The following is a 13,261-nucleotide window of genomic DNA, read 5'->3' on the forward strand; positions in this document are numbered from 1 at the left end:
TCTTTTTTTGCGTCTATCCTAATTTAAGGTCCCCAACTACAAATTAGAAAGGGAAGATTAAGACAAGCCAACAAAACCTACAACTACCAAGGTAGAAGAGGGGAGAGGGACAAAGTGCCTTTTTAATGACACAACTGTGACCCAGAGGGTCGAACCCTTGACCTCCTGGGGGATATGGTATTAAACAATGATTCATCAGAGTGAGAGAGAGATGAATTTTATAGGTTCTTTGTCCAAATGACTAGGACCAATTCTCTTATTGGTTCAATTCCAGTCCTGACCCAGTTGTAAAGCACCATACTAAGATTGAAACTGACTGAACCCGACCGTTTTGCCACACCTATCTGAAATCCCAAAACCTAGCTGACCCAATTTATAATTTGTATTCATGTTAATGGGCCCAATCTGACAACAGCCTGTCTATAATTGGGTTAGTGTGAGCCATTCAAGATGCCACCCCATTATAAGTACCCTGATCCTCTACTGCCGAGCTGCCCGGCAGGACCCTACTGCCAAGAGATAGCAAGACAGTAAATGACTGCCTTACCCCTGCCTGAGCGCCTTGCCCCAGTTGGGGTAAGGCGGTCATTTACTGCATTGCTATGTCTTGGCAGTAGGGTCCTGCTGGGCAGCTCGGCAGTAGAGGATCCAAATTATATAAGTAGGCTGGGCTTTACACCGAACTTGGCACCAAGACAGCTTGCCGTATAATAATGGCTATTTTAAGTAATGAAAAATAACATTCAGTAAGGTGTTTTGTCTCTTAGTCTTATGTGTCATATAGGATGGTGACAACTTATTGTCATTATGTTTGGTTATACTAAATTATCAGAAATAAAAATCATACCAAACTTGATTGATCCATTTTACTCGAATAAATAAGTTGACTAATTCCACATCAGATTTTTACCTATAACATCAAACATCCAATTTTAAGGAAAAATGGTTCCTACATGCTATTAGAGACTTCTCGCACATTTGTTTTTTTTTTTTGTTGCCTCATATGAACATATAATTTAATATTCTCACCGTTGGATAGACAATAAATCCATTGGTTGGGCCATACGTCAAATTTGAGTGGCTCATTTCAATTGTATGGTGCATCATGTGTAAATATTTTTCCCCTCACTTGTCAAAAAACATTTGATTTCATTCAAAGAGTCACATTTTATAGCTTTCAGTGCATTATAATCATACCTAAACAATCCATACTGTTTTTACCAAAAAAAAAACCAATCCATACTAGTGTTGAACTTAATATTATTAGTCAATTGGAGTGTGTGTTATCATTATTGGCAACTACAGGCAGTTCTAGTGATATACAGATGACTGGCAATGCATGATAGTGTAGAAAGTGGTTGCACAGTACTGTAGATGTCAGACAATGACTAGACATATATAGAGACATTCATATATATTTGGCAGTGTTTTATGGTGCTAGATGTAATGCCCTAAAATCCGTTAAGGAGTTTAGGTCGTTAACAGTCCACAAGATCAAAGTCTTAGCGAAAAAGAACCGGAGTGTAAACCAAAATAAATCATAATAGCCTCAAATTACTGTAACAACGTATCTAATCATAACCACTCAAATAAACACCTTTATCAAAACAAAGAAAAACCATTCAAATAAACACAGCGGAAGTCTTTAAAAAATCTAACAACATCTACCTTGTTCCAGTCATCCTCAAAATCTTAAACATAATATTTATTACAACCCTCCATAAAAATCTCAAATGAAAATCTTTTTTTTTTTTTAAAACTCCAAGAAAATTTAAATCTAAGCTATAGTTTCTTCTAACAGCAAAGATAATAAGGTCCGTCATTATTATCATGTGGTTCCTCCTCTTCAGTCACCCATCCACCAAGTGCGGTTTCAGGTTTTATGGGCTCATTATCTGAAATTTTATAAGGGTAATCTTTCGGGAAAAAGCTTAGCAAGTACACAATATAATAACCATTTGAGTATTCCAAATTAGAGACACAAATTGAGGAATAGCAGCAGTCAAGATTAGATGGAAATCATGGTAATAACGGAATAGAAGATCACAAACAAAGATGAGGTAATGCTATGCTCATGCTATAAAATAATTTTCTCTCGAACATTTTCAAATAAATTCTTGGTGAATATGAAATATGGTCCCGTAACGTGATACAGCTTTTAACCATTTTCAGGTTTCACCAATGGCTACCAATATATATCCTTCAAGATCATGACATAGTGTCCCGTAATGTGGTATGGCCTGTAACATAATATAACTTTAAACAATATGTCATTACCATTAGGTGTAAATCAATAATTTTATTTCTTTTTTTATCCAAATGTAGGAGAACATAATCCTTAATTCACAAAATAACATGTAATGTAATTTCATAAAAATTCTCCCTTTAAACACATGCATGAAAATAAATCACAATACTAATATTGCTATAAGAATTTAAATCATGACATATGATATTCACCATATAAAATCACTATGGTAAATAATCAAAAGATAGGCTCATCAAATCAATCGCATTGCGATTAGAATAGATCATAGGTTGGCTTAAGATGTATCCACATAAAATTATAAGATCAATATTTTGATAGAAATAGATCATCATAGATCAAATCAAATAGACATATTTTCATTGGAGGTCAAATCAAATAGAGCATAGATCATTGGAGAATAAATCAAATAGAGGATCGAAGAAGAATTAAGAATACAAGTATGGAATCATAATGTCACACCCAGGCCCGGTTAATAAGGGCATGGTGTGACCGGATGCCAACCGACATCCAACCAACCTCCAGGATCACAATTGCAGTACTCCCAATCACAGTTGATTATAATATAGTAATCAAACGCAGCGAAAGAGAATAAATAATAATGATAACAACAGTAAATAAGAAGATCTAGGTGATAAACTTAATTATGCATGTGAATAGGTCGACCCTAGAATTCTGCACCCCCAGAGGTGGTGGATTTTGAAAGTTGAGTTGTATTCTCATGGCCACCGGTATGTAGAGATTTTTACAATTGCATGTTGGAAATTCAGTCCAAGGTTAACATTGAGGATTCGCAGGGGTCTGATACGTAATTCCAAAATTAGCGGATCTTCACCGTGGTAGAGTGGTATTCTCATTTGACCGATGTCTTGTGTGCGGTTCCGGGACTGAGAATATCATACCTACTACAGTAACATTTAAACCTCGTAAGACTTAGATCTGTTATTAATCGCATGCTTAGCTTTAAGACATGCATCATGGACTATTTGCATCTGTTTGCATGTTTTTCCTTGTTGGGCTCAATGGAGCTCATCCTCGTGGATATCCTTTTTTTTTTTTTTTTTTTTTTTTTCCAGATAATAGGCTGGTTGTGAGGAACCAGGAGTATGTTTGGATGATGCTTCAGACTCCCACACTGGTGATGGTCAAGCGATGCAGGAGTTTGAAGTTCATGATGTTTCCTGCATATGCGATGCGTGCGCATTCCTGTGATCTGGCCTGACAGACAAGGCTATGTTTCTTTTGTGTTATTACATCACTTTTATTATAGATATCATATAGTGGTTTATACACACTTGACTTGTTTTACTTTTGAAATTATACAGTTGTAATACAAGTCTCAATGAATATAAATCCTTCAAGTATCAATACATGATCATCACCTTTGGGTGTATGACCACACATCAAAGTTGAAGGACATCTTACAACTGTATGAGACCGATGTTTCACAAATCCAACAAGGAAGATCGCTTTGGCGGCTACATCCCGTCGAACCCATGAAACCCTCTTTGGGATTTTCCAAAAATTACTTACATCCGTAAATAATTTTGTGTTATTTTATAATTTATGACAAGGGGCTTAAATGTCTTAAAACTAACACAAAAAACTAATTATTCTGTTCATCAAGGTAGGTATTCCAGCAAGACAGAAAATTAGTTCGGTTCCTAATGGAACCCTTTATGGGATTTTTCAAAAATTACTTACATCCTTAAACAATTATGTTAATTTATAATTTATGACAAGGGGTTTAAATGTTTTAAAATTAACACAAAAAACTAATATTCTGTTCATCAATGTAGGTATTTTAGCAAGACAGAAAATTAGTTCGGTTCCCAATGGAACGAACCGACAAATTTCAAAAAAAGGCATGCATCAATAGGATACAAAAAAATATTTAAAATATGTATACTTGATCAAAACAAAGGGTACCACTGTGTAGAGCATAGAAAACAGAACCAACACACAAAACGGGACCCCAAACGGAGTCTCATAGCACCCAGAAAAACTGGTCAAAGTTCAGGCAAAAAAAATGGTTGACCGTCCTGGTTCAAGCCGGTTAGTCTGGCCAATCCGAGTCAATTTGCTCTAACCCCGGTTTGACCAATCCGGTTCAATCCCGGGCCAATTGGGCCCGAGCCACACCTATCTGGGTCAACAGGTCGAGAAACGGGTCGATCTGACCCGGCGGTGCACATTAGCACAGCCATAAAGCTGGGTGCACAATAGCAAACCCAAAAAGCATATATATATATATATATATATATATATATTTTTTTTTTGTTTAAAACCTTGTCCGGCGAGTAAGATATAGGCTTGTAGCCACAACCAATTTCAATCCTGAACCATTATCTCCTCTACCAGGCTCATGGAAACACCAACATCTTCAACACCAGCTGAATCCGACATAGTAAGGAACATAGTCTCCATACTTACTTCCCAACCTTCCCTTCAATCTCTAAAGCCATACATTCCTCACCTCACCCCTTCTTTGATACCATCAATATTCTCTTCTGCATCCCTTTCTACGTGCCCTAGCACACTTCTTACCTTCTTCCAATGGTGTCATACTCATGTTTCCAATTTCACACACGACTGCAATTCCCTCCCTTCCCTCCTCACCCTCCTCCCTTGTCTCTTTAGACACCAGAAGTTCTCTGATGCCAAATCTCTTCTTCTCTCCTTCATAACTGCTGACACTCGTCATGTCCTTCACGACCACCTTCTCCATCCATCTTCTCGCTTCCCTTCCCCCTCCAGAGCCCTCCTTGACACTGCAGTTGGTGCCTATGTCCAGTACCGGAAACCTCATCTCGCATTTCAGATTTTCAAGAAGATGAAGCGCCACCGTTTCCGCCCAACAGTCCTCACCTGCAACACCCTTCTCAATTCCCTGGTAAGATACCCATCTTCTTATTCACTTCTTATGTCAAAGCAGGTCTTTGATGATGCCATCAAGCTTGGGGTCATCCCAAATACAAATACTTTCAATATTATGATTTATGGGTATTGCTCGAATTCTAAGTTTAAAGAAGCCATGATGTTCCTTAACCGGATGAGTGACTTTGATTGCTCACCTGATAATGTCACTTATAATACCATCCTAGATGCTTTCTGTAAGAAAGGTCTTTTGAATGAGGCTCGGGATTTGCTTTCCAATATGAAAGACAGAGGGCTTTTGCCGAATCGGAATACGTTTAACACCTTGGTTTCTGCGTATTGTAAGTTGGGTTGGCTGAAGGAGGCAGCAAAGACAATTGAATTGATGACCCAAAGCAAAATTTTGCCTGATATTTGGACTTACAACATGTTGATTAATGGGTCGTGCAAGGAGGGTAGGATTGAAGAAGCTCTTAGGCTTCGAGATGAGATGGAGAAAATGAAATTGTTTCCAGATGTTGTTACTTATAACACATTGATTAATGCGTGCTTTGAGCAGAAGATGAACTTTATGGCCTGTGAGTTGGTTGAGCAAATGGTTGAGAAGGGTGTGCAGCCGAATGCTGTTACCCATAATATTATCATTAAGGGGTTGTGCAAAGAGGGGAAGATAGAGGAAGCAAGCAAATACATTAGGAAGATGGAGGAAAATGGGTTTTCTCCAGACTCTGTTACTTACAATACTTTGATCAACGGGTACTCTAAATCAGGGAAAATGGCGGATGCATTCAAGATGTTGAATGAAATGGCTCAGAAAGGTTTGAAGATGGACACTGTTACTCTTAATACTGTTCTCTACAATCTCTGTGAGGAGAAGAAGCTAGATGAGGCCCATGGGCTACTTTGTAGTGCTGCAAAGAAGAGTTATTCTATTGATGAGGTTAGTTATGGCACTTTGATCATGGGATACTTCAAAGATGAGGATGTTGATGGGGCTTTGAAGCTTTGGGAAGAGATGAAAGAGAAAGAGATCCTTCCTAGTGTTGTTACCTACAATTCAGTTATTGGAGGGCTTTGCAAGTGTGGCAAGACCGAGGAGGCATTGGCCAAGTTGAATGAGCTTATACAGAGTGGGTTGGTGCCTGATGAGACTACATACAACAGTCTTATTCACGGGTACTGTAGGGAAGGAGATCTGGAAAAAGCTTTTCAGTTCCACAATAAAATGGTTGAGAATTCCTTCAAGCCGGATACTTTTACTTGTAATATTCTTCTTTTTGCACTCTGCAATGAGGGAATGATCGATAGGGCTTATAAGCTCTTCCAAACATGGATCTCAAAGGGGAAAGTTGTTGATACCGTCACTTACAACATTCTGATAACAGGTATGTGCAAAGATGGTAACATAGAACGGGCATTGGAGCTTCTCAGAGAAATGGAAGAGAAGAAACTGGAACCAGACCACATTACGTACAATTCTATTTTATGTGGACTTACAGAGTCGGGTAGAACTGAAGATGCTGAGGAGTTTCTATCCAGTTTGGTTCAAAATGGAAAATTACCCAATCAGTTATCTTTTGCAGCTAGTAGGGAAGTCGCCCCTGGAGTACGAGGTGAAAAAGGCCAAGAAGTGGTTGCTAATGGAACTCCACACGATTGTGATTCAAGTTCTGTTGTTTACTCTAAGCGCATTGATGACCTGTGTAACGGAGGAAAATACAAAGAAGCAATGTGCACATTGGAAGAATCAATGAAGACTGGTATTGTATTAAAGAGATCAACATATATTACTTTAATGGAAGGGCTCATCATGAGGCGGAAAAGCACATCGAAGGTGGCCCAATAGAAGTGGCTTTATGTTGTTTCTAGTCTCTTCTGAATGAGCGGGTCAGCCTCATTATCTTCTTTAGTCAGGGGTGAGCCGGTGAACCAGATAACTGAAGGTAAACATTCCTTTCCCATTGGAAAAGGAAAACATAATTGGAGATTGTTTGGATTCCAATATGCAATAATGCTTTATGCCCTTTGGCACACAAAATTTTTTTTGAACCATTGTTTTTTTTCTTAAATATATATGATAAGTTCTTTGGCTGTCTGCTAGACATACTAGAATTATTCATGCGAGAGACACACACAAGGAACCTGGGCCTCCTAGAGCTTGCGGTGCAAGGCACAACTTGGGCACTGTCCTGATTGAAGTGAAGCACTATTTATGAAAGAGACTATGGAATAGTCCGTACCATATGAGGATGAACATTGTAAAACCATGGAAAATTACAAGCAACCAGCAATAAGTATATAAATGTGTAAACAGCCTTGGAATAATGCTTAGATGATCTGATCGATCACCCCAGCCTCTTATTTATAATAAAAACAAATTACAGCAAAGATATGAATCCCCCCCAATCCTATTCCTACTAGGAATTCCCACTATAACTAGGAATCCTAAATAGGAATCGTATAGGGGGGAAAAACAGGAATAAAACAATTAAAAACTAATCACAATAAAATAAGTAATGAAAGCCAACTAGAACTAGGTTACCCCTAGTGGGTAACGTAGCCTTATCGCAACACTCCCCCTCAAGTTGGAGCAAAGATGTCGATCATGCCCAACTTGATTAGATTGGGATGAAACGACTTCCCGCACAATCCCTTAGTGAAGATATCGCAAGTTGATCGTAGACGTCACAAAGAGAATGCAAAACAACCCTTCTTTTAACTTTTCTTTGATGAAATGCCTATCCACCTCAACATGCTTGGTACGATCATGCTGTACTGGGTTGTGTGCTATGCTGATTGCAGCCTTGTTGTCACAGTACAACATCATAGGAAGACGAATAGGAACACCAAGATCTTGTAGCAGCCCTATAAGCCAGAGTAACTCACAAATACCCTGTGCCATAGCTCGAAACTCAGCTTCGGCACTAGAACGAGCAACAACATTTTGCTTCTTACTACGCCATGTGACAAGATTTCCACCTACAAAGGAGCAATACCCAGAAATAGACTTGCGATCTGCAGAACCAACCCAATCAGCATTAGTGTATGCTTCTATCCGTAGCTGACCATGCGTAGACAAAAGAATTCCTTTTCCAGGAGTTGACTTCAAATAGTGCAAGATACGAAGAACAACCTCCATATGTGAAGAGTAGGGATCATGCATAAACTGGTTCACAGTACTCACGGCGATAGTAATGTCAGGACGAGTGTGTGAAAGATAAATCAGTTTCCCTACAAGTCTTTGGTAACTGCCTTTATCAACAGGCTCACCCTCTTTCTCCTTGAGTCGAACAGTAGGGTCCATAGGAGTGTTTGAAGGATGACAGCCAAGCAACCCGGTCTCAGCCAATAAATCTAGGACATACTTCCTCTGGGAGAGAAAAATGCCTTTAGAAGATCTGGCTACTTCAATCCCAAGAAATTATCGTAGTTTCCCTAGATCCTTAATCTCAAATTCTTGTCCAAGGAAGGTCTTCAACCGTCTGATCTCATCACCATCATTGCCAGTAACCACTATATCATCAACGTAGACTATAAGAACAGTGAGTTTTTCACCAACCCTCTTTATAAAGAGTGTGTGATTAGCATTACTCTGCTTATAGCCCACAGAAATCATGACCTTGTGGAACCGCCCAAACCATGCTCGAGGTGACTGCTTTAGCCTATAAAGTGCACGCTTCAGTTTACATACTTTTCCTTGGTTTCTGTCACAAGAGAACCCTGGTGGAATGTCTATATACACCTCCTCATCCAGTGTTCCATTTAGGAAGACATTTTTTACATGTAGCTGCTGCAAATCCCATCCAAGGTTGACTGCACAAGATAATAACACGCGAACAGTATTTAACTTGGCAATAGGTGCAAAAGTTTCTTGGTAATCAACGCCGTATGTCTGAGTGAACCCTTTGGCCATGAGTCGTGCCTTATACCTAGCCACAGTGCCATCCACCTTCTGTTTCACCACAAACACCCATTTGCATCCAACGGTTTTCTTCCCAGGTGGAAGAACCACAAGCTCCCATGTGTTATTTTTTTTTAGGGCTTCCATTTCGTCCATCATAGCTGCCTTCCACTTTCCGTTTGATAAAGCTTCCTGCCAATTGTTAGGAATACGAACAGAAGAAAGAGAGGAAACAAAGGCACGAAAGGATGGGGAACGGGAATCATAAGAAACAACATGAGATATCGGATGCTGAGTGCAAGATCTGACACCTTTGCGAAGAGCAATAGGTAAATCAGGAACATTACCAGGTGGAGAGGCAGGTTCTGGATCCTGGTTCGACAATTGGATGGGTACTGGAGCAACAGTTGATTGAACTTGCTTATGTTTCCTTGCATAGGTCTTCACATAGTTATCAAAGCGTCCAGGCGAAAATATGGGAGCAAGGCGGTGGAGCGCCTTATGGTATGTAAGAAAGGCGACCGCGTCTCCTAGGCGACCAAGGCGACGCCTTAGGACGCCTTGTGACCAAGGCGGTCGCTTTTTGTTGTTAAATTTATTTTATGTATTTATTTTTTTATTCTATTTCCTAACTTATTATTTGAAAGTGTATATGGAGTATCTACACTGAGATACGTTGGATCAATACTATAAAAACTCCATTTATTTATTTTTATTGTTTTATTCTATTTACTAACTTTTCATTGGCTGGTGTATGTATTATCTAAACTGAGACACTTGTTATCAAGGGTATAAAATACTTTTTCTTCTTCTTTTTCAACTAAAGTCCAAAACTGAAACCCTCGACTTTTCATCTTCGTTATTTGGGTTTGGGAGAAAAAACCTGCGGTGAAGGAACAACTCCAAGTCTCCATCAATTCCGGCATTGGTCTTCTCCGCCGCTTTGATTCCGATGAAGCTTCCTCCGACTACCACGTTTCCAGCAAGGTAAATAACCTTCTACTCTTCTTCTTCTCTTCTATTTTTCTTATTCTGCTACTGCGCCTCCATGTCCCATTTCCCCCTCGATTTTTCGTTTTTTTTTTCTTATGCTGCTGCTGTTGCTCCTCCAGCCTCCACCCCCATCGGCAATTCCTACCTTAGGGCCTACTGCCTAGGCCTACTGATAATCGATTTTTTTTTCTGTTTCTTCTCATCCTTCTCCTCCTCCTTCTTTACAATTTTTTTTCTTCCTTCCCTATGACGCACTATGTTCTTTTCTATTTTATTTTTCCATCCTCATTCTTTCGCTTATAATAAATTGAATGATATATCCTCATCCTTAGGGCCTACTGCCTAGGCACTCATTTTGGCATCATAGAGGTAAGTATTAGCAACCCTTTATTCTTTATATTTAATAATTTATAATGTTGTTCCACATTTATATGCTATATTTCTATGATAATATGATGAACTTAGTTTGTTAATTTGTTTTTTTTTATTAATATCTTGCATTGGTTTGAATCATTAATATTTATTTAGCAAAGAAGAATTATATAATTTTTAATATGCTATTTGTACCAAATAAAATGGTTATATAAGAAAAAGAATACTAGAACGCCTTATGGCCTCCCTATCGCCAAGGCGCTTAGGAAGGCCCTCAAACGCAGTGGTCGCCTTGCCGCCTTGATAACTATGGGTCTTCATATTACTGCCATCAATCCTCGTTTGAAATTCACTAATAGTCCTCTGGACAGGAGTCTGGACCGGGGTAGCTTGCTCCCCCTAAATAGAAATGGTCTCTCCCTGTATAAGAACCTCTCCCCCTGACTCAGGGGGGTACCAGGGGCAGGCCGAACTGGTTCAGACTCACGGTAAACAGACTGAAGTGGAGGAGGAGAGTCAATAGCCAGCACATCTTCACTAACACTCTCCCCCTGAAGAGGTGGGGACACATAATATGGAACATTTTCATGAAAGACAACATCCATGCTGACAAAAGTCCTGCGAGATGGAGGGTAGTAACATTTGTACCCCTTTTGGGTAGCAGAGTATCCTAAGAAAATGCAGCGGAGGCTACGTGGGTCAAGTTTACCAGGGGACCTTGTGTCCCTAGCATAACAAACGCAGCCAAATACCTTAGGTGGGAGTATAAAGGAAAAAGTGCCAAGTAATAGCTCAATAGGGGCTTTCGAAAGAAGAACCCGACTGGGTAGCCTATTAATTAAATAGGCTGCAGTAAGGAGAGCATCCCCCCAATAAAGGGAAGGGACATTGCGAGCAAACATAAGAGCCCTAGAGGTGGCGGTTTTTTCTCTCAGCCATACAATTTTGGGCTGGAGTATCGACACAGCTGGTCTGATGGAGGATTCCATGTGCAGCAAGGTATATTTGGAACTGACCTTCCATATACTCTTTCCCATTGTCACTCCTTAAAATTTGAAGAGTGGCATTAAATTGGGTCTTAATCATTTGATGAAAGTGCTGAAAACATAAAAAACCTTCACTTTTTGTGTGCATAAGGTATACCCAAGTGAACCTAGAATAGGAGTCAATGAAAGTGACATACCACCGATTGCCAGTCAGGGAAGCTTTCCTACTAGGCCCCCACACATCAGTATTAACAATATGGAATAAGGAAGAGGATCTTTTATTAAAAATAGGATAAGTTGAACGTGTCCGTTTAGCCAAGACACAAGGCTCACAAAAAAAGTCTTCCTTATTACAGTCTTTAACTAATGCAGGAAATAAATTTGATAAAGTACCTAAGGGGGGGTGGCCTAGTCTAGAGTGCCATTTATGTAAGTCAGAGGAGAAAGATGCCGAAGGTAAAGTCTGAGTATGTTTAGGATCACCATCAAGTAGGTACAATCCACCATGCACTTTACCCGATCCAATCGTCTTCCCGAATCCAGGTTCCGAAAGACACGGTGAGTGGGAAAAAAGTTACTTTACAATTGGGGATTTAGTGATACTGCTAATGGAAAGAAGGTTAGTTGTAAATTTGGGAATATGCAACATAGATGACAGTGTAAGAGAAGGAGAACAACCAATGGATCCTTTCCCTGAGATGGAGGAGAGGGACCCATAAGCAATTTTGACTTTATCCTTACCAGAAGCAGAAGAATATGTATTAAAAAGACTGGAAGAACCTGTCATGTGATCAGTAGCGCCAGAATCTATGATCCATGGAGTGGATGCTACTGATTCACAATGACCAGCAAAGGAAATACCTGCACGGGCAAAGAAGGAACCTGAATTGGCAGCAGACGTAGTAGAGGCAGCAGATATGTTCAGCATACGCCGTAGAGCCTGGAGTTCTTCTTGGGAGAACCCGATGTCAGCAGTGGGAGTTGGAGCTACACTTTCAGTGTGATTGGCTTTGTTTTTAAACTTAGCACGACCACGTTTAGCCTCAAAATCAGCTGGCTTCCCATGTAATTTCCAACACTGAGCCTTAGTGTGATATGGTTTGTGACAATGCTCATACTTAACAGGCTCTTTGGTAGTAGTAGTAGCAACACTGTCAGCAGAAGCAACAGGAGTGGAACCAGCAGTCTGTAAGGCTGATCTCTCAACTTTGGGAGTAAACATCATGGTAGCCCTTCGTGTCTCTTCACTGTGAACATAAGAAAAGGTCTCCTCTAGAGTAGGGAAAGGAACCCGTTCAAGGACTTGCACCCGAATAGGGTCATAGTCATCATTGAGGCCAGTCAGGAAATCATAGGCACAGAATTGGTCTACATAGGTGTGGTAGGTAGTAATATCAGCAGCAGCAGTAGGCTGAAACCGAGCATAGTGATCCAATTGTTGCCATAAACACTTGAGGGCAGCATAGTATTTGGTGATAGACATCTCCTTCTGAGTAGTGTTTTGGAGTGTCTTCCTAATTTCATAAACCTGAGCACTACTACCTGAACGACCATAAGTGCCCTTGACAGCTGTCCATATCTGTGTAGCAGTGTCAAGGAGAAGATACTGACTAGAGAGGTCAATGGTCATAGAGTTTAGAATAAAGGACATGACCATTGCATCATTGGTAGCCCATTTAGTACGAACAACCCCTTCTTCAGTAGGTTGTTTGGTGGTGCCAGTAAGATGGCTAGTGAGTCCCCTTCTAGCCACTGTTAGGGATAATGATCTGGCCCAAATTAAGTAGTTTGTACCATCAAGCTTGTGTTAAGAATGGTTGTATTGTATCAGGGGTATATGTGTAAATATCCCCTTGTATTATTTTC

At 39.9% G+C, this 13,261-nt stretch overlaps 1 protein-coding gene across 1 annotated transcript; it reads left to right on the forward strand.

Annotated features, from left to right (window-relative positions):
• Positions 1-4,570: 4,570 nt before the first annotated feature.
• LOC122641002 (pentatricopeptide repeat-containing protein At2g16880-like) lies at positions 4,571-7,177 on the forward strand. The gene has a single exon (XM_043834314.1). It carries the CDS (start codon positions 4,632-4,634, stop codon positions 6,987-6,989), a length of 2,358 nt encoding a protein of 785 aa, XP_043690249.1. The 5' UTR covers positions 4,571-4,631; the 3' UTR covers positions 6,990-7,177.
• The last annotated feature ends 6,084 nt before the right edge of the window (positions 7,178-13,261 follow it).

Source organism: Telopea speciosissima, chromosome 9, assembly GCF_018873765.1.
Source record: "Telopea speciosissima isolate NSW1024214 ecotype Mountain lineage chromosome 9, Tspe_v1, whole genome shotgun sequence".
NCBI classification, from domain to species: domain Eukaryota; kingdom Viridiplantae; phylum Streptophyta; class Magnoliopsida; order Proteales; family Proteaceae; genus Telopea; species Telopea speciosissima.